The following is a 20,569-nucleotide window of genomic DNA, read 5'->3' as shown; positions in this document are numbered from 1 at the left end:
AGCTCAGGGTCAATCTTCCTAAAAAAATAAAACAAAGACAAAAACTGCATTGTATCTCTAAAAAAAAAAGCAAGCCACAGGCTATCATTCATCTTCATGATGACTATAAAATAAATACTTTTATTATGTGCATTTTAAAGATGAAGCAAAGGAGGTTCAGAGAGGTTAAGCAATAGTCCAACATCACAGAGCGAGGCAGGGATAGAGCCAAGACTCAACCCTGCTCACCCTGGCTCCAGAGCCCAGACTCTTAGCCAGCGCTCCTCACACACTGATGTGTGTGTCAGTGCATGTGAACGGCCTGGGCATCTGGTTAAAATGTAAATTCTGACTCAATAGGTCTGGGGTAGAGTTTGAGATTCTGCCTTTCTCCCTGTTGGTGCTGATCCTGCTGGTCTGCGGACCACAGTTTTAAGAACTGAAGTAGCGAAACTTAACTAACGATGCTGCATTGTCCCAAGCAGATCTGATATCCTTTGCTTCTTAAAGTAAAGCAAAAACAAAAACAACAACAAAAAACATCATTCATTTCTACTGCTATGAAAACAACATGGGTGTGTGAATTGATGGTTAGAACCAAAAACTCAGCTAACATCTTGTGACAATGTTATATGAGGACACTGCTATAATCCTGAGTTTGCAGCTTACACATCTTTTTAAAAACACACAAACTGAAACTGCTTGCAAGACAACACAGAGCCTCTCACTCAAGTGTCCATGTTGGAACTCACACGGCATTATTGAGCACCTTGCTAGGTGCTTTCAGAAACAGCATCCCATTTTTAGTTTCACTTGCACTTCCAGCCTGGGTGTGTCTTCCCCTGCCTCCTTCTCTTCCCCATTCTCCTGTCTTTCTCATGTACTCCTCAAATCTGACCAACCACAGCAACTTCTTTCCTTTTGAGAGTAGCATGGTAAGGTAGGAAAAAATAATAATAATAATTAAAGAATGCAAAAGTGCATCAAAAATCTATGATCATCAAAGTATAAAAATTGTCTGAGACAAAATGCTACAGTCTTAGCGTCTCTCATGCCCCATCCACCCCCCTCCAGGGTCCTCAGGAATGCCAGCTGGCTTAGAAGGAAGAGGAAATCTTGGCAAACCATAAAAAGGAGAGAAAGGTAATTCACACAAATTGTGCTGAAGTTGGTCAATCAATATTAGTCAGAGGAAGGGTTGTTTGCTTCGTGGAGGTTTCATTTTGTGGCAAGACCCAGAAGGGTGTCTTTCAGCCACCACTTTCTACTGCATCCGAGGGAAAGCTGGATGGAAAACTGGAGGTTGGAGAATAAGAGACTAGACTCCGGTGTGGAGCAGAGGATAGGATAGAGGTGGAGACGAGACTGAGAAGGGGCCTCTGGAGTCTACAGGGGCAGACTTGGCACAGAGAGGTGACTCAAGCAGAAAAGAAAAGGAAGATCAAGCACCACCCTCTGTCTGGGCTCTAAGTGCACCCAGCTCCTCCCACAGGATGAGTTTCTCTTTGGTAATGAACATGCTGTTCCCCACTTCGGCCACTAGGGAAAGGGGATGAGACTGAAAAGGGAGAACTCTTGCTTTTTTGGCTGGTCAATTAGGTCTAATTTCGTTCCAGCATTTTTAGTAGCATTACCAATAGATTTAAATTAGAGAAAAAGAAAAATCATGGAACCAGGGACCATGAAACCCTGCTTGCAGTTATAGATTTACTGTTACGTAACCATGTGACTTCAGATGAGGCCCCCTTGTTTCTTCTAGATTAATATGCCCCAAATGGGACCCCCAGAAACAGTAGTTTCCTAAAATTTGTAAATAGGTATGCTAGATGATTATGGTTGTCAAATGTGGGTTGTAAAAGTTAAAGCTGTTTCTAGAGCCTTCTACTGGTAAACGAGCACTGAGAAACTCCAAGAGAGGGAGACCACGGCAACCTCCCAAACGTGTGAACATGGGATGCTTATGGAGGCACTCAAAGGACAGATGTCCCGTAGAATAAGCTTCGAGAAGAGTCTTGCCTAGAGATTTATAGATTTACATTCTATGCTTTGTCTTATTGCACTTCCTAATTCCCAGATACAAAATCAGAGTGGATGGCAGGTGTGTGAACACTCTGTCCCCCTGGTACAGCTCGTACTTATTCAGACTTAGCAATTCAGTGAGGAGCAGGGGTCAGAGAGGGAGGCGGAAGGAGCAAGTGGCAATCAAAGGTGACACATCACAACAGAAATGAAAATGGTTTTGCTAAATCATCTCAGCAAGACCTTTCATCGTGTCGGTTCAATTGAATTCAACACAATTCAGAAGGCTGTCACACAAAGCAGTCCCAGTGGCAAAAGGAAATTCAGATACAGAAGTAAACCCAGACCTCGGGGCAAAGGTTCTGCACTCCCAGTTATGTCCACCCTTTGGCTGTATTTGACACCGGCTCTTTGTCCTAATTTTAAATAATGCCAGGATACATCAAAATATTTAGGAGGGAGTAACTTGACACTGATTTTCTCGTATTTTTAGCACAAGGCCTTCTGAAATGATTCACTATTTTTAAGTATTTCTTGCAACCCCAGAATTCTTTAGATGGAGAAAGTTAAAGAAAAACTCTGATATTTGTGACGAGTAACTTGGGTGAAAATTTCTTTTTTCAGTTACAGTTTTACAGGGGTGGGTTTAAAAATCATTTTACACAAGTGACAGAAAATAACAAAGAGAATCACATACAGAAGGGAGCACACAATTCCAGAAACATCCTCTAGATGTTGGATGTCCGTTTGTTTGAACGCCAGCATTTGTTGAATGATGACCCTGGATGATGTACACTGCATGTTCTTTACATGCATTTGTCCAATTAATCCTCAACACCATCTCCATTTGACGGATGAAGAATCGTAGACATAGAGATATTAAGTAACTTGCCCAATGTCATACAGCTCATAAATATTAGGTTAAATTGTATTCCTCAAAAATTCTTATGCTGAAGTCCTAACCCCCAGTACCTTAGAATATGACCTTATTTGACAATAGGGTCACTGCAAAGATAGCTAACACGAGGTTAAACTGGAGCAGGGTTCTCATAAAAGGATACGATGTGAAGAGAGACTCCCACACAGGGAGAACATCCTGTCAAGACTGGAGTTATGCTGCCACAAGGAACTATCAGAAGCTAGAAAAGGCGCTTCCTTGGCATCTTCAAGAGGGAGCATGGCCCTGCCAACACCTTAATCTCAGACTTCCAGTCTTCAGAACGATGAAATACTAAATTTCTGCTGTTTAAGCCACTCAGGGGTACTTCGTTACAGCAGTCTTAGTAAACTATTACAACCCAGATTCACTTTATTTCAAAGCCCATGCATTAAACCATTACTCCACGTTGCCTCTTCTGTCTGCAACATTTGACCATCACATCTATAGTAGACTCTAGCAATTGGATGGCACTCAGAAGCCATCTCGTCTAGCTGCCCACTGCCATATTTACAACAAGGGGACAAGGAGCACATTATGGACCTCCATTTAGGGAACTATTTCCCTGTAATGGCTATCGTGAGGCCTGGTTCTATCCCCTGGAAACAAACACAAACACTCTCAACCCATGATCCATGTGGTAGCCCTACAAACACTTAAAATCTCTATCATGACATCAAATCTCTTCTCAGTGAAACATTGCTATGTCTTCACCCCTTCCTCGTATGGCATGGTTTCGAACCTTCACCTCCTCCTTCTGAGGCAGTAGAAAAATAACTATGTTACAGCAAGAAATCAGAACCGAAACTGGCAGAGCAGTCTACTATGGGTTGGGAAAAGTTAAATCGGTCAAAGCACACACTCTAGCTGTCAGTCATTGGTGAGTGTTAATTAAGCTTTTGGACTGCTTTTTCTCCATATTTGCACAAGTCTACTTCTTGGAAAGAAATTTCTTCATCATAGAGGTAAAATGCCCAGGGTCTCCAAGAAAGGCTCAAATCTTGAATTAGAGACAGCAGAATCCATCCAGAGATGGTGCCTGAGTAGCCACTCATGAGGCATCAGGGGACCATGTCTCCAGGAAGGATGCAAAGACTCAAGTTGAAAAGACTCATATTCACAATTTAAAAGTCACCAGGACTTTTATATTCCATAGAATTAGCAGTTTTATGGAATATAAAACTCTCCTCTTGTAATTTTCTTGAAATCTATCTTTAAAATATAGATAAATTCATGTGAAAAGATGCCATGGACAAATTTCACTTGAGAAAATGTACAGAGGAAACTAATGGAAAAATGTCCATTCTTCCTAGTAATCAAAGAAGTAATAATTAAAGTAACCTTGAGGTGCTCCTACTAGGTTAAAAGAAAATCTTACATGTCAGGTGACATAGTAATTAGAAAACTGGAAAATATTCAGCCTTGAGAAAGTCTATGAATCACAATTTGATTCAAGAAGGGCAAGGTGTTCCAGCTGTCTTCAGATCTTTGAAAGTTTTGAGGAAGAGTCTGTGATATGGACACACACTAGGAACGCTGAGCAACTCAGGAGGAAAGAGAATTTTTGAGTCAAAAATAGTGCAGACTTACTTTGAGGAAATGAGTTTTGATCATCCCGCAGTGTTTGCCCATCTGCTCCCTGGCGGGGGAATAGAGCAGGTCTTTGGACGGGATGCGGGCATAGGCCACTTTCTTGTTGTTGCTGAGCATCCAGATGAAGACATCGGGGATGGTGTGCTGTGGCTGTGGGAACAGAGGGGAATGGATTTGATAGGTTGGTGTTTAACAAGGGCACTTCCAGTGATCTCCTATCCTAAAACAGCCCCCCTTCTGCAAAACTAATTCTAGGGCTTAAACCCTCTGGGTACTTAAACATCTATGCAATCAAGCAAGTGTAGCTTCTTTGAGAAAGCCTTCGGTCATGAATTACAAGTACCTATAAACCCCATATGCCAAACTCTTATTGTGCTTTGAGGATATGCAAGTTGGATTCACGATTTGGCATCTTTGATGGCCTACTTTTCTCCATCTGTAGAACAAACATTTTTCTACACCTTCCCATAGATTTTCCTTTTCTTCTTTTTTTTGCAATCTTGTAATAATGATTTAGCCTTGAGCATTGGCCCTCCTAAGAGCTAGGTAACATTTCCAGAATATTGAAATAAAAAACCAAAAATTCATGAATATCTTTCCATTTGCTCTTAAGGAAGGAAAAACAATTCTGCAAGGGACTTTATACCTAAAATATGATTGCCAAGTATTTTAGCTCCATTTTAGGTGGTTATTCAGGAGAAACGACTAAATTGCTCAGAAAATTAGACTTTAAAGTTGAGCTAATCAAGACAGGAATTGCAGAATCTCCTGCCAGGAGGCCCATTATGCTGTGAGTGTTTGAAATGCACATTTCTGAGCCAACACAGCCACCAAAACAAAAGGGAGGTATATTGTTATAAACTAGGCTTTGGCATTCCCGGCTGGAAGCAGATCTCTGCCTTTCTAACCCCATAACCCTCTGGTGAAATTGCTACCCAAAGAGGGCATCCCTTCTCCCTTGATATGGAAACACAGCTATCATGTGGAGGTTTTCCGGGCCACAGAGCTGGTCAGTCAGAGACCTGAGGCCCCAGTTCCTGGCCTGAACCTTCTGGGTGCTTATTGAAACTCTTGCGTCTACTAAAGTGACTGCTTGTCTCATTCTTTATTAGGCCTTCAGGGAATGATGGATTTGCAACAAGAAATACAACTTTTGAGAACAGAAGCGGTAAATCTGTACCTCTCTGAAAACTTCCCACATGAAACTCGGTTTCTGACAGAAACAGATAGGAGGGCCGTTTTAGAGCATTCTAGAAGTCACCAGAGAGGCTGTTTACAAGCAAATTTAAAATGAGAAGCTGTTTTGACTTTTACTGGACGTGAGTTTAAATCTTCTTAAGTTGCAAACTTACCAAGCTTCCCGTGCTTATTTTGATTTTTCTTGAGTCCATTAGGGAACATGCTTTTTATTTCTGCTGAATACTTGGGCTTTGCAAACCAAATCTGTACATTTGCATCTTAATTTTAAAATCTCCTTTATCACCCCTAAACTAATAGTGTCTGCTCAGCTCAGTAGAGTTTGGGAGAAAACACTGCTCCTCTTTCATCCTTATCAAACATTCACACCTCACTGGGAAGACATTCAGTCTAATCTTCCAAATTGAGTTTTGCCTTGAGAGTTGATTACCTCATCAACAAGAAAGCGGATTTTTTCCACCAAGTTTTGGGCTTCCTGGATCATTTCATCAAGAGATAACTTTTTCTTCTGCTGCTGGATGATCTCCTTGGCCTCCTTGACCATCACGTCCTAAAATAAGACAAGAGTCAGCATAGATCTTTCTAGAAATCTGGACAACGAGCACTGTCCTGTTGCTGGAGAATCATGCAGGTACTTTTAAGTTCCACAAGGAGCCACTCATGAGGGCTGCTTCAGGGTCTGCCAGCGCACACTGCCTGTTGAAGAGAAATTTCGTAGGAATACGGAGGCGGTGAATATCTTCTCATGGTTGTTTGGCAGACGAGAAGCTGAGGCCCAGAAAAGTCACAGGTTTGTCAAGCTCCCATAGCTCTGTTAGGCAGGACCTAAATCTAGGCTTTCTAATACTTAACAACAACAGCAACAATCACAATAATAACAGCTGAAAAGGAACGAGCTCTTCCTCTGTCCAGGTGATGTTCTAACTGCTGTATTAATCCTCATAACTCCTCATAGCAACCTTACGGGGTAGGTGTTATTATTCCTGTTGTACAGTTGAGGAAACAGAGTAATAAGCTACCGAGAGGCAGAGCTGGAGGTGACCGCCAGCTGAGTCCAGAGTCCATGTCCTCGATCACTGCTCTCGCCACCTCTTCCTAGGGGCATGGTGGGTGCTTCCAGACCAAGTCGGCATCATGTGGGAAACACCACCAGGGGGCTCAGTGTGCGTGTTTGGAAGATCCAAAAGTGTTTATTTTGATTCACTCATTCAGCTCACATTTATGCGCTTAGGAAAAAGACCCAAACCCTTTGCGGTGCTTTCTAAGGCCCTGTGTGAGTTGGCCCTGCCTGCTCTGTCTCATCTCATGGTGCTTTCCTCACTGTGCCCCAGGCACACGGCTCCTCAGGAGGGCCTAAAAGATACCAAGCTCGGTCCATCCTCAAGACTGGTGTGCTTCCATTTCCTCTTGCTCAAATGTTCTTCCTGGACTCTGCGTGGCTGGCTTCCTCAACTAAATGTCACCACTGCCTTGCATCCCCCCACATTTTCCTGATTGCCATGACCTTTTAAAGTTTCCTTCCTAATCATAATCTGTAATCACTTTTATTTACTTGTTGTTTACCTGTCTCTCTTCTGTTTTCTCCACTAAAACGTGAACTTCACGAGCCAGGAACCTCCTCTGTTGTTCTTACCTTTTATTATCGGTGTCTGACAGAGTTCCTGGCACGTAGCAGGTGTTAAATAAATGTTTGTGGAATGAACAAACCAGTCAATCAATAAATCCCTTGATGACAAGCACCAAGTACTCACAGCTTTGTTTTCCCGGCACCAAGCACAGGGCCTGGCACATTGAAAGCCTTCTGTACCTGTTGATTGGAAGAACTGAATGCCTGCTCTGTACCAGGCACTATTCTAGGAACCAAGGTCTGGGGCGGGGGAAGACCCATGCTTCCTTCCTCTGAGACTTGGACAATTTGGTGGGGTGAAAGCAATATATGCAAATAACTAAAATGTGTGGAACATCATGAGAGCAGAGAGGGGCAAAGCTAGGTTTTATGGATGATATGACATTTGAGCTGAGTCTTAAAAAATGAATACAATTCATCAGGTGACAAGAAGAAAAAGGACAGTCCAGACAGACGGAACAATTACATGTGAAGGCACGTAATCAGTGAGAATTCAAAATTGTTGGAGCATAAAATATCTAAGAAGGGATTAAGTGGAGGTGAGGCTGGGATGCTAGTTTGGAGTGAGATGATGAGCGTCCCTGTATATCATGCAAAAGGAATTTAGATTTTACCCTATGAATGACTGAGAGACTCCAGTGAATTCTGAAGCAATGGTGATCTAATCAGGTTTGTGTTTTAGAAAGACGGTTCTGGTCGTAGTCTAGAAGATGGATTGGAGGAAGACTACCGCAATAGTCTAGCCGGAGATGCCAAGGCACTCGTTTAGGCAGTGGTTCTGGGGATGAAGTGGAGTAAGTTCCAGAGTCTTTAAGGAGCAGAATCAACAGGGCCTGGGGTGGAACTGACTATTCAGGGTGAGGGATAAGGATTTAAAGTCAATTCTTAGGCTTCTGGTTGAAGCAACGAGTGTAGCTGGTGGTGCCAAAATGGGATGCGGAACAAGTTTAGGTGGGAAGATGCTGGGTTGAGTGAGCTATGTTGAGTTTGAGGTGCCCTGACACAAGCAGCTTACATGTCCATGAGGAGGCTGGACATACAGGTCTGGAGATAAGGAGGTAGAGCTGGGACATTACAAAGATTTTGAAATTGTGGGCTTGTTTAGGCCCAGGACTGTCGGACATGGAGAGGACAATACAATTCTGTGGGCAGTATGTCGTGGAGGGACACCGCAGAGACAGGGAAGGGCAGTGAGAGGTGCTGATGAAGAACTGGGGTGGGAGGAAGATCCTATATATGGTGGGAATCTGGCCTCCCTTGGAGTGTAGAAGAGGAATACACAAACTTTCATTTATTGTTCTGGAAAGAAGGATGAACTAGGAGGTTGGAGACTTGAGTTTTAGTCTCTAGACTATGATTAACTAGCCGTGACCTTTAAAAATTATTTAATCTCTCTGGGCCCCACTCACATCTTTAAAATGTCCCTGGCCAACCAAACACAGAGGAGTGTTTCTTTGCAGAATTATCATGGCCTCATACAAAATGTCCCTTGGTGCCATTGCTGGAAGTGACGTTTCAGAATGAGATAATCCAGGGTCTACTTGGTCCAGCGTTTATCAGTCTTCACTCGTTCAACAGGGACTGAGCATCTAGAAGGCACCCAGCACTGTGCAGGGTCTCCAGGCCACAGAAAGGTATCGGCTCGTGCCTTGTTCTCAAGAAGTGCTTACGACTTTAACACAATTCTCAATGGGAGGAACCCAAAGAAAGGAAGAATACTTATTTCTTTTGATCTCTCAGCTTGTAAGGGGGAAATGTCAAGTCTTTGACAAAATACAGATGTCAAGAAAATAAACAAGTGGGAAATGTATCAGAATAGGATGTAGAACTGGTGAGTTTCCAGCTCATTCTTGTAAACATCCGATAAATGCTAGTTCCTTTCCAACTCACTCTCATATGTTCTTCTCATGCCTCTACATCGTGCAAATGTATAACCTTTAGAACCTTATCCTCATGTGGTCTGTGACCTATGCCTCATCCACAAGGTTTATTTTTAAAGCACATGCTTTAATTCTGTTCAAAGTATAAATAGCTTTTCACATACCAGCTCCTGCCAACAGAGCGTGAGTCGTTTCTTATCTAAAGTGGTTTGGTTCAACATCTTGGGCTGCTTTTCTGCTTCAGAGATAAAGGCACTATAAGAGAAGAATAACAAGTTTGAAACCTACTTAGTGAAAATCCATTTATATAATTCCAGAGATTTGCAAGTATACTTTCCGCCATGCAAAGAGAAAGTTGATGAGCCAAGATTTTTCATTTAGGATTAAGCAATGATGCACTAACTTTTCTAAGAGACAAAATGAGAATTGGAAATGATGCCTCGACCCCACGTTAGTCTTGGGAAATAGATGCTTGTTTTCCCAGTTTCTTTCAGTACATATCTATTGTGATTGCTATTCGAGCTCATAACAACAAACACAAAATAACACAATTGTCCTTCATCTTAGAAATTTAACACTCACCAAAAGCTTCCTGAAAAGTTGTATGTAGAGCAAGTATTTTAAACTCAGTACTGAGATATGCCTTCACATTTTTAAAACTGTACAAAGGACTGAGTAGCAACATTTTGGGGGATGAAGTTAAAAATGTATTCAACAGGAAAACGGTAAAGGTTATGAATGCAATTGAAGAAGAAATATGAATGGTTTTAAAACTTGAGGAAATAAGATATTGTCCTCATTAGCGACAACTTAGATGCAAATTAAAATCTACACCATTTTCACCTATGAAAAAATGAATAATATTCAAGGTTGGTGAAGATGTGGAGAAATAGTCACTCTCCTCCATTATTGTAGGAAAGTATAAATTTTTATAATGTTTAAGAGGGTATTTGACAGCACCTATAAAAATTTAAATGTCTGTATAATTTTTTCTAAAAATTATACCAGAATTCTATCCTTTAACTATAACTGAAAAATTTTGGAAGAATATGTTTACACAGCAACATTTCTTGTAGCATTGTTTATAGTAGCAAAATAAATGGGAACAACTTAAATATCAGGAACCAGATAAATATATGACACACCACGCAATTGAATATTGAAGACGATTATTACGTACTACTGTAGAAAGATGCCAGTGACATATTGTTGAGTGAAAAAGAAACCTACTGAACAAAATGTGTGGTATCATTTGTGAAGAAATAGAGTATTTTTATGAATGTGTGTGTTTGAAAATGCAAAGGAGAAAATCCAGGAGGACAAATCAAACTCTTCTGTCTGAATGGTGGGATTGGGGAGAAACTTGAAAACACTGTTACTTTATACATTTCTGTATTTTTTTTTTGGTAAGATAAGCATGTAACGCTGTGATAAAAAATTAACTACAAAAGTGATAAAAGGGGAAATCTAAGATGTCACACCCCCAATGAAGGGTCCTACACCAGAGCTCTGTCTGTGGCATTTGGAGGCCTCATCAGAAATTCTCTTTGGGCATCCTAGTCAAGTTACATTTTCTCTTAATTTTTAAAAAGAATAAAAAATATTGTATTTTGAGGAGGCATCTTATTGCCACACATCTACCATCCCAAAAGGCACAAGGAATTCCATTCTACTCCCAGGATAGATCAGCCCAGATGGTGGACATTTCTGACTTCTGATCTCTCTCCCTTCCTCACAGGGCAAGAAATCATTGATTCCTTCATCAAAACCAAGGTAAATGACCCCAGAACATGTTTCTGTTCCTTCTTCTTCTTTCAGACCCAGCCCTGCTACTGGCTGTGTGGGCAGCCTCCTCAACTCGACATGGCAAATGCTCTGTCCCTTCTTGGGGGAAGCCCTGAAGTCCAGCTGCTCAACCACAAATGGGTGGGTGGACCAGAAAGCCCACCTTGACCTCAGGTCCAAGCTGCTTTCTCTAATCCAGGTTCACCAAATAGAAAACTAACATTTTGATCTCTGTTTGACCCTCAGGAATATTTTTTCAGTTGGTCGTAAACTTGAAGAGAAAGGAGAATGAATATCACCCCAAGTAACCCCCTAATATAGAAAAGTTATTGAGCTATTAATTTGCCCACCGTTTCTAAAAATACAGAATCATGAAGCTTTTTAAAGATGTTTAAAGGGAATCTCAGGTGGCACTTAGCTCACAGCAGGAATGGCTCTGATATATATTGCTTCTATAGTGAAAAACAAATAAGAAATAAAGATAGAAAGAAAAACTACACATTTATTTCTTTGCTTTCCTTTTTTTTTTTAAAGTAAAAATGCTTGGGTAGTTGAGAGATTAGGAGAGACAGAATTTATAAAGCCGAACACCAGAATTTAGCTAGTCCCTGTCTACTAGTTTTTGCCTTCCATGAAATGAATCTCCATCTCTTTTCGTTTAATTCCATTATGACAAATTCTCATTTTTGCTTGAGTCTTGACCTAATTAATTTCAAGAGCAGGTCCAAAGATTTTTCCTTACATAGTAGGAAGTCTCCGTGATGGTGCCCAATGAGCCTCACCTCCTGCTATACTTGTCATTGTGTAATTCCATCCCTTTAAATGTGCACTGGACCTAGTGACTTGCTTCTAATAGAATACATCAAGAATGACGGGATGTCATTTCTAAGATTGGGTCATAATAGACCGCGACTTCCATCTTGCTGGCATGTTCTCTCTGGCTCTTCCTTCTTGCTCACTCTGATGAAGTCAGCTGCCATGTTGTGACAAGCAGCTTTGAGAGGTCCACATGACAAGAAATTGAGGTTGACCTCTGACCAACAGCTAGCAGGGAAGTGAAGTTGTCAATTCAATAGTCCATGAAAACTGAATTCTACAAATAACCACTTGAGTGATCTTGGAAGGGAACACTTCCCAGTTGAGCCCTGAGATAACTGCCACCTCTCTCCATGCCTTGATTGCAGTCTGTGAGAGGCTCTGAGCAAAGGACCCAGCTACGCCACACTTGGCTCATGACTCACAGAAACCATGAGACAATAAACATTGTATTAAGCCACTAAATTTGGAGGTTATTTGTTACTCAGTAATAGATAACTAATACACCCTATTTTTAAAAATCTTTTATTGTGTTGTGTACCTCCTGGAATAAGAGTCATTACTTGGTTCTTATTAATGTGTTATACAAAAAATTCTATTAAATAGTATTTGGTATAACACGTCCATCTAATTGTCAACTAGTTTTTGAGTATCTACCTAATGCAAAGAACAAGGCTGGGCACTAACCCTCCTAGCATTTTTCTTGTTTCATAAAGAGTTTCTGCAGTAAGTCTTCTCTTCTTTCTCCTTTGCTTTATGTTTTAGTTGTTTAAGTGTCAGGAAGCCGTAGTCAGCCTGACAAGTGCCAGCTAAATTACCGAACAAAACAAAGATGGATATAATACTATAAAATGCCTATCTGAACGCATGTAAAATGGACCATTTGTGAAAGTAATTAAAAGCTGATTCCATATAAGTCAGCTCCCCATGTGCCGGCTGTCTCTCCTAGTACCTGCTTTGACTGATGAAGTCACTGAACACCGTCTTCATTTTCTCCTCCGGTGCTTTCTCTGAAATCTTGCCCAGTTCTTTCACTTCTTCTGTATTTTCTTCCTGAAACAAACCACAGAGGTGGAGGGATGAGAGGTGGGAACTAGACATCGTAGTGGAGGTACTGATTGTAACACCCCAGAAATGACATTCAGCTAATTTTTTGTTTTGGAAATGAAGAAAGATCTCCCTTGCTTTCTCGTGCCTGAGCGGGGAAACACTACTTTAGAAACTTCCTTTTCTTAACTGGAGTTGGTCCAGATTCAAGTCTTCTCCTCTGCTGCTCAAACTCATTGTTTCTGTTGCAGATCCATTTCCTAACTGGGTACCATTTATTTAGAGTCTACTGTGTAGGGAGACCTGATGTCATTGGAAATATCTAACAAAGTAAATTAGATATAATTATCGTAAACTTCTAAAGCAGTGTTCAAGTCAGTTTGTTACATAGGAATGTAATTGTATTGAATAATGCCCAAAATTAAAGGGATATCAATTCTTCTGCTTATAGGGGTTTCTGGCCCAGGGAGTGGGGTGGAAACAGGTTACATATGGCAACAGTTATATGCTTTTCCTTTGGGGCCTAAATTCTAGTATTCCAAGAAAATGGCACCCAAGGGGCAATGTACACGTTGCCACTACTTTGCTAGAATTTACAAAAACTACATTCTCTACCACATGCCTGCTGACACGTTTCCCTCTTTACCTCTTCATTATAGGAACAGGCAATATGGTGGCATGCTTAAAGACCTAGGCTTGGGGTCAGACCACCTACACACAAATCCAGGCTCTAACACTTACAAGTGCCAAACCCCTGGTGCCCAGCTTCCTCATCGGTAAATCAGATGAGAATAGTGCCCACCTCGAGCACCAGAGGGAAGCGAGAACTTCTTCAAACAGTGCTTGGTGCTTAGTAAACACTCATCCCATTAGCCACGATATGCCAGCATGGCAGGGATCCTGGCTCTGAGAAAGGAATTAGAAACAAGTGCCAAAGGCTACTATGACCTCCAGGGGAAAAAAACTCTGATTTGTTTTATCCAGCCTTTTAGAAATAAAATAGCTATTTTGTCTGAACAAAAATAGATATTTTGTCTGAAGGAGCAGCAAGACCTGCCTTATAAGGAGAGTGTGTGGCCGCCACATGGCGTGACACCAGACTAAGCTTCCATGACCGCTTTCAGACTGTCCTTCCATAAGGCCTGGAAGCCCCAGGGCCAGAGGCAATACTTTGTCTGACACAATTAGAGAGAGAATATAAAGCAAAGGAGAGAGAGGGCTGTTCTTTCCTCACCGCAGGTTTTCACAGAATGAAAGAGAGAAGACAAGGGTCAGCTGGTGAGGCATCGGGGGACAGAGAGTAAATGATGCACCCAGGAGATGTGTAGGGGTGAGAGAAATGTGAGCACAGGAGGAGTCACAAAGGGAAGCTGCAACATACTAAAGAAGCAGAGTTCCGGGTGCTCTTTCTTTCCTAGGTGTTGGGTGGAACAACCTAGCATCTGTGCCTATTGGCACCGTTTTAAATACTTTCACACATTCAGTTCCTCGAATAATTCTTTAGCCCCTCTCAGGAGCCAGGTATTATGCTAGATGCCATAGAACAGTGGGAAATGAAAAAGAAACCTGCAAATAAATGATAAATTTTGGTGAGAACTCTGAAGGAACAGAACAGGGTATAATGGGAGAGGATAAGCAGAAAGCTTTTCCGAGGATGTGCTTGGAACCGAGCCATGGAGGCTGACGGGGTTACACAGGAGAAGCATGGAGGGGAAAAGCAGCCCAGGCAGAGGGAACAGCATGGAGGTGATTATGAGGCATAAAGGAACTTGGTTTCTTTGAGAAACTGTGAGGAGACCAGTGTGCTTAGAATAAAGTCAGGAGGAAGAGCATACAAGAGCCTCGACTGGAGAGGTGGCAGGGCCTGATCTGTAGGCAGCCATCCACCATGTTAAGGACTTAGGATTTCATATTAGTTGAAGCCAGGATCTATCAATTTCGTGAGAAAGTTGTCAATCCCCTGCCCTTTGAAGAGTAGGAAAACGGTCTCTCTCTAGGTCCTATGACAGTAAGAAGTAGAGCAAGGACTTGAATTTGGATAGTTTGGTTTAAAGTCTAGGGGTTTTGCAAAATGTATTCTCATTCCCCACTGGTCCATGTGGTAGGAGCCACGTGTCCTCCAAAGGCAGCAGCCTCCATTCATTTGTATTTAAACTTAGACTAAGGCCCTCTACTAGGTTGGTAAAAAAATCTCTTTTGCCCCCAGCTCCCTGATATGCAAATCCATCACCTGTCAGTGTCACCTACCAGCAGGTCTGCCATTTTCTCCAGCATGTTGGACCAGTGCAGCCGAAACGTCTGGTCTCCCCAGGAACTGATGAAGGAGACACAGGGCTTCTTGCCATCAAATGGCAAATAGTTGTAATTCCTGTGAAAACATGTTAGGTCTGGAAGTTAGTTGGCAATCGGTGTTCTTCTGGCAATTCCAGCCACATGTTCATGTTTCGTATGTTCTGGGTGGGGTGGGAGAGGGGTGGTGACAAAATGATCAAACTATTAATTCCATCCGTAGCCTATAACCGGGGACTCATGAACAATAAATGATGAGCATTTATGTGGCTACAATGGAGAGGTTACTAACAGCTACCACTGTCAGACGGAGGGCAAAGCTTAGAAATGATCACCAGAGGGCAGGATTTATCAGGGAAGCCTTCTTCAAGGAGGAAAGTTTTAAACTGAGAGAGGAAAAAAGGGAGAAAAACTAACATTTTTCCCTTAATGTCTATATGCTCGGCACTGGATGAGGATCAACTGAGATTACAGATGTGAATGCATTTCGCCAACTCAAGTTGCTAGAAAAATGCAAGAGGGTAATAATATAATTAATGAGGATGAAGCCATGTGCCTCAAACTAAACTTAAGCATTCATTCCATGGCTTGCCATCCATCCATCCTTCCATCTATCCAATATTTGTTGCCAGGCATTGGTGCAAATAATGTAGGTGACTCGTTTGGCTAAGAAAGGACAAGAGGGATGGCAAAGTAGCTAGAAGAAATGTGGAGCCAAAGGGAATGTTTGAGTGTGATAGGTGGATATGATTAAATGCTGATGAGAAAAAGATGGGTAACAGGAGGAGAAGAAGACAGAAAAGAAGGAACTAATTTGTCAATTTCGGTTCCCAAGGAGGAAAGGGGTGGATGCAAAGACAGGTAAGCTGGGAGAGGGGTAATAAAAAGGGGAAGTTCTTTGCCTAATGACAGCTGTATTCTTGACTAAGTTTTCCCCAAACCCTCTGTAATTTCCCCACAAACACCTGGAACTGTGTGAAGAATGTAGAAGGAAGGCCAAAGCAAAGTTCTTGGAATAGGCATGATGGGAGAGGTGGCCTTGATAAATGTGGACAGTGTTTGGAGTCACACACCTACAGAGGCCAAGAGGCCAAGAGTGGGAGGGAGAAAGGGAGGGAGAGAGAGAGAGATAAGCTTTGTTTCCATTCCAAAAAACTAGAGAGGCCTGGCTTGGTGACATAGTGGTTAAGTCCGCACGCTCTGCTTTGGCAGCTGGGGGTTCACAGGTTCAGATCCCATGCACAGACCTAACACTGCTTGTCAAGCCATGCTGTGGTGGCATCCCACATAAAATAGAGGAAGACTGGCACAGATGTTAGCTCAGCGACAGTCTTCCTCACCAAAAAAAAAAAAGGCTAAAGAGAATTTTAGCCTGAAAGAATGTGTGGTTGTTCTTTTTAGCTCTCCAACCCAAATTTCTTCTGGAGATCATAAAATTAGCAAAGGTGCCCCATGGTCTGTTCTGCAGAAAATAAACCAGCAGGTTTCCATTCAGAAAAGAAGCCAATAAATTCTTGGCAGAAACTGAGGTTGTTATTACAGCAGGAGAACAAAAAAGTAAGATAAAAAAGGTTAGAAACCAAGCTGCTCTTTCTTTTATCTCTTTAAAAATTATTGCACTGAGAATCCTGCAACGAGATAAATTCCCATGCAGTGTTGTACTTTGTTCCAAGGTTTCTTAGCTTTGGATTATTTTGTGCTAATGATGTTCAAGGCCTTTGTCTCTTTGGCTCCCAGGGTCCTCCTAGTCTCACTGGGTCTGCATGTACAGGATACTGTAGTTTCTCAGGCAAACTGCAGTGCAGATGGAGGACGGCAGATGGGAGGGCACTGCGTTGCCAGTGGAAAGAGGAGAATGCCAGTTTGAATGGCTGCCCTGATACACGACTAGCCTTGTGACTTTGGGCAAGGTTAGGCCTGAAATCAAATGATGCTCCGCCATTGGATGACTTGTGCTCCAATCTCATTCCTGAGCTCCAGCACGAGGCATAAATTATATGTGAATGCTTAGCTTTGTAAAACAGGAAAGTCCAGATCAAACACAAGGTGGTATTTTAAGGCCCATGCTAAACCACCCCTTACAAGGTAGTATTTTAATGGAAGCAACAGACAAATAAATTGTGTGTGTATGTGTGTGCACATGTATATGGACACTGTGCATGCATGTGCATGCATGTATATGTGTGTGCACACATGCATAGGCGTCTATTGTAGACATAGAATCTTCTTGAATTCAGCTGCTGCCACCCTGGCTTGCCACTATGTGGACAGAGCCTCCATATAGTGACTGAGGAATATACAGGAAGCCCCAAGCACCAGCAGGACTTATTTTGTTTTCCTTGAGCCAGCTGGCCAGCATTAATATGAGGTTCATCCGAGGATGCCTTGAAACCTCGCTTCTCCTCCCAAATCCTTCCCATAGTACATTCCCTGATATTCCCACAAATAGTCAACAAGGGCACAGTTCAAGAAGGTGAGGTATGTTGTCACTATCTGGTCCCAGTGAAAGGAGAGAGAGTACCTCTGAGTAGTCTCAGAAAAGTCCCCTGGAGCTGCAGATCCAGTTACAGGATCCACTTATCAATGTCTTCAGTTTTGAGCATGGACAGAGAAGCCGTTAAAGGATGGGGAAGTTTTGGGGTCTTTGGGTGCATGTAAAGGAGAATGGACAACCAGTATGACTGTCAGGGAGCCTAAAAAAGGCCCCTAAAAAGGTGGGCTGTGGGAAGGGGATGGTGGTCCATGGAAGGGAGAGGATTTAGAAAATAGAGGACACGCCCCAAAACAAGAAGACAAGCAGCTAAGATTATTTTCACTTACTCCTTCCTACTTTATCCCAAGCACTGTTCCAAGAAAGCGCCTGACTCCACCTTCTTAAAACAGAATTCTCATCATCCCCTAAGGCCTTCTCATCCTTTAGGATATCACCTTTTCTGTGCCCTTTCCCAATTCCTCACCTCCTCCCCAGGCAGTGTAAGTCACCCACCCGCTCTCTCAGCTCCATGGTACCCTGTGCCCAACCCAGTTACAGCAATTCCTTAACTCATTCAGAGACAGCCATGAGCATCTCCCATGTGCCAGGCACAGAGAGCAGCAGACATACAGGTGAGTCAGGACAGGCCCTGCCCTCGGAGTGCTCACAGTGTGATAGGAAGACAGACAAAAACATCTTAGTGCAGTGTGATTAGTGCTTGATGGAGGTGAGACTAGAAGTCCAAATCAGACTTGGGGTTCAGGCAAGGGAACTTGGCCTTCATCTTGAAGGGTAATGGGAGCTAGCAGTTCTGAGGAGGTGGCTTGTTGCCCGGCAGAGGGAAGAGCATGTTCAAAGGCCCAGAAGCAGCAAACAGCAGGATACACTTGGAGAACTGCCGGGTCGCTGTGTGGCTGGAGGAAAGGTAGAGTTTGGGGAGTGACTGGAGATGATGGTAGAGAAGTAGACAGGGATTGAATTAACAAGCTATGGCCTCTGAAAATAATCCTGAAAGCCACAGGCAGCCAATTATGTCAATCAGGGAAGTAACTGGTTCAGATAGATGGTTCGGTGAATTTCTTGAAGAAGATCCAAGCCAGGTAGGATGTTTTTTAAAGCATCCGGGCCAAAGATGTCAATGGTCAGAATCAAAGAAATGGCAATAGATATGAGAAATACTTGAGAACTAGACCTGACCAGACTTCATCACTGATTGGATGGGGGTAGGAAGGAAAAAGAGAACAATTGACAACTTTCTGATTTGTGACTTGGAGTCATGCAGAGAATGGTGGCTCAGACCACAGAAAACCCTCACTATGTGTGGCTTCCCCTTCTCATAAATCCCTTGGCTGGTGCTTGACACCACTTTCTTAAAACAGAATTCTATAATTTTACTTCTCTTTGCATGTTGAAATTTTATATAGATTAAAGATCAATGAGAGTATATGAAGGTGCCCCAGCTCTTTTCTGAAATGGTCTTTTCTGGTGGCTGACAATCGTTTTTTGAGTTCTTCAGCTTGTGGCAAAAATAAGAGAAGAAATGGTCTATTCAATGATCCCACCAAGTGGATTTGACATAATAGCACAGAGCTCAGATGAGTCTGATAACTGTTAATAGGGTTTGGGTTGAAATTTTAAATTCTGACCTTCCTACGTTGTTATGCTTCAAAGTTATAGCACAAAGGGGGCTTCAGATGTGCTAAGAATAATCACCATCATCGCTCTGCCCTTAAATGAATTACCTGGATGTGTCATTCGGAGAGTTGTTGACATGTCACTATGGATTTAGGAGAGTGGCTCTTACCGTGTCGTCCCTGCCCTCAGAACCCTGGCTCTCCTCCCCTGCTGTCTCCTACCTGTTCCCTTCTGTCACGAGTGGCTTCTCTGGGTGAGTGGTGGAGGCCATAGGGATGGCAACATTGTGGGCCGCGTCCCCTTCATCTCCGTGTAGCAGTGGAACGTTGTCTTCTTCAGCTGATTCAGCTGACTTCTTACTCCCCTGATGAGACCCTCCATCAGTCAAGTTCCCAAAATTACCTGTAGAGGCAGCAGCAAGGGAAGAGGGGTCAGGTGTCAACAAGCAGAATCAGGCTGCTTCACATAAGGGATCAAGTTCATGTGCTCCCAGGGCGGAGAAATAAGATGCCAGTATGAAGGTCGGAAGAAGGATGGTCAGAACACAGAAATAAGATTGACAGTGATGATGAGCCATCATCTACGTCCATCGTGCATTCTGTTTGGTAAAAACTACTTAAGTCACAAATTAAGTGGATTCCATCTCCATTTCCTTCCGCTCCGCTGAAGGAGAGCTTCCCAAACGTGAATCAAGACCATCTCTGACAGAACGCTCTTTCTTGGAACAGTTTTCCCAGCTGTATACCAGCTCAGGAAGATTGCTGGGAGTTATAACAACCCTACTATTAGCACCTATTGTAATAGCTGATGAGGATTTTTAGGCTGCTTAATTTTAAAACGGCTTATGATAAGGATTTTTAGGCTGGTTAGTTTTAAAACTACAGATGAGATGCAGGCTCCAAGGAGTGGAATTTGCTTGTCCCTTTGTTGGGAAAGATTTACATTTCTAAGGAAAACCTCTATCTGTGAAGATGCCTCCCTCTCTGTGCCGGGAAGAAGGGGGATGGCCTTATCTCTAGAAACTCTTAATGCCAGAGGCAAGAACTTAAGTTGGTTACTGTCTGGCAACCTCATGTAACTGAACTCCGCCCCCAGCCCCCCCAAGTCCTCCTTTGTCTTTAGCTGAGGATAAAATTCAAGTGGTGACTTCTGCCATCCAGTTTGATTCTTATCTAAAATTTGTGGGACCACCAAATGGCCAGACCATACAGGCACTGATACCGTTTTAACTTTTTACATATTCTTTGTCTTGTAAAGAGATAACTCACATACCTATGCCTTAAATTTAGCCT

At 42.6% G+C, this 20,569-nt stretch overlaps 1 protein-coding gene across 7 annotated transcripts in view; it reads right to left on the bottom strand.

Moving 5' to 3' along the window:
* Nucleotides 1-20,569, bottom strand: part of FER1L6 (fer-1 like family member 6) — a 214,977-nt gene that overhangs the window by 66,777 nt on the left and 127,631 nt on the right. For all 7 annotated transcript variants that reach the window (XM_070632002.1, XM_070632004.1, XM_070632005.1 and 4 more), the window contains 6 exons: nucleotides 19,499-19,679; nucleotides 15,128-15,248; nucleotides 12,786-12,886; nucleotides 9,397-9,487; nucleotides 6,156-6,275; nucleotides 4,526-4,678 (listed from right to left, as the gene is read on the bottom strand). In XM_070632002.1, coding sequence (XP_070488103.1) covers nucleotides 4,526-4,678; nucleotides 6,156-6,275; nucleotides 9,397-9,487; nucleotides 12,786-12,886; nucleotides 15,128-15,248; nucleotides 19,499-19,679 — 767 coding nt within the window. The remainder of the gene's footprint in view (nucleotides 1-4,525; nucleotides 4,679-6,155; nucleotides 6,276-9,396; nucleotides 9,488-12,785; nucleotides 12,887-15,127; nucleotides 15,249-19,498; nucleotides 19,680-20,569) is intronic.

This window comes from Equus przewalskii, chromosome 8 (assembly GCF_037783145.1).
Source record: "Equus przewalskii isolate Varuska chromosome 8, EquPr2, whole genome shotgun sequence".
Taxonomy (NCBI): Eukaryota; Metazoa; Chordata; class Mammalia; order Perissodactyla; family Equidae; genus Equus; species Equus przewalskii.
This window is presented reverse-complemented; position numbering and strand designations above follow the sequence as displayed.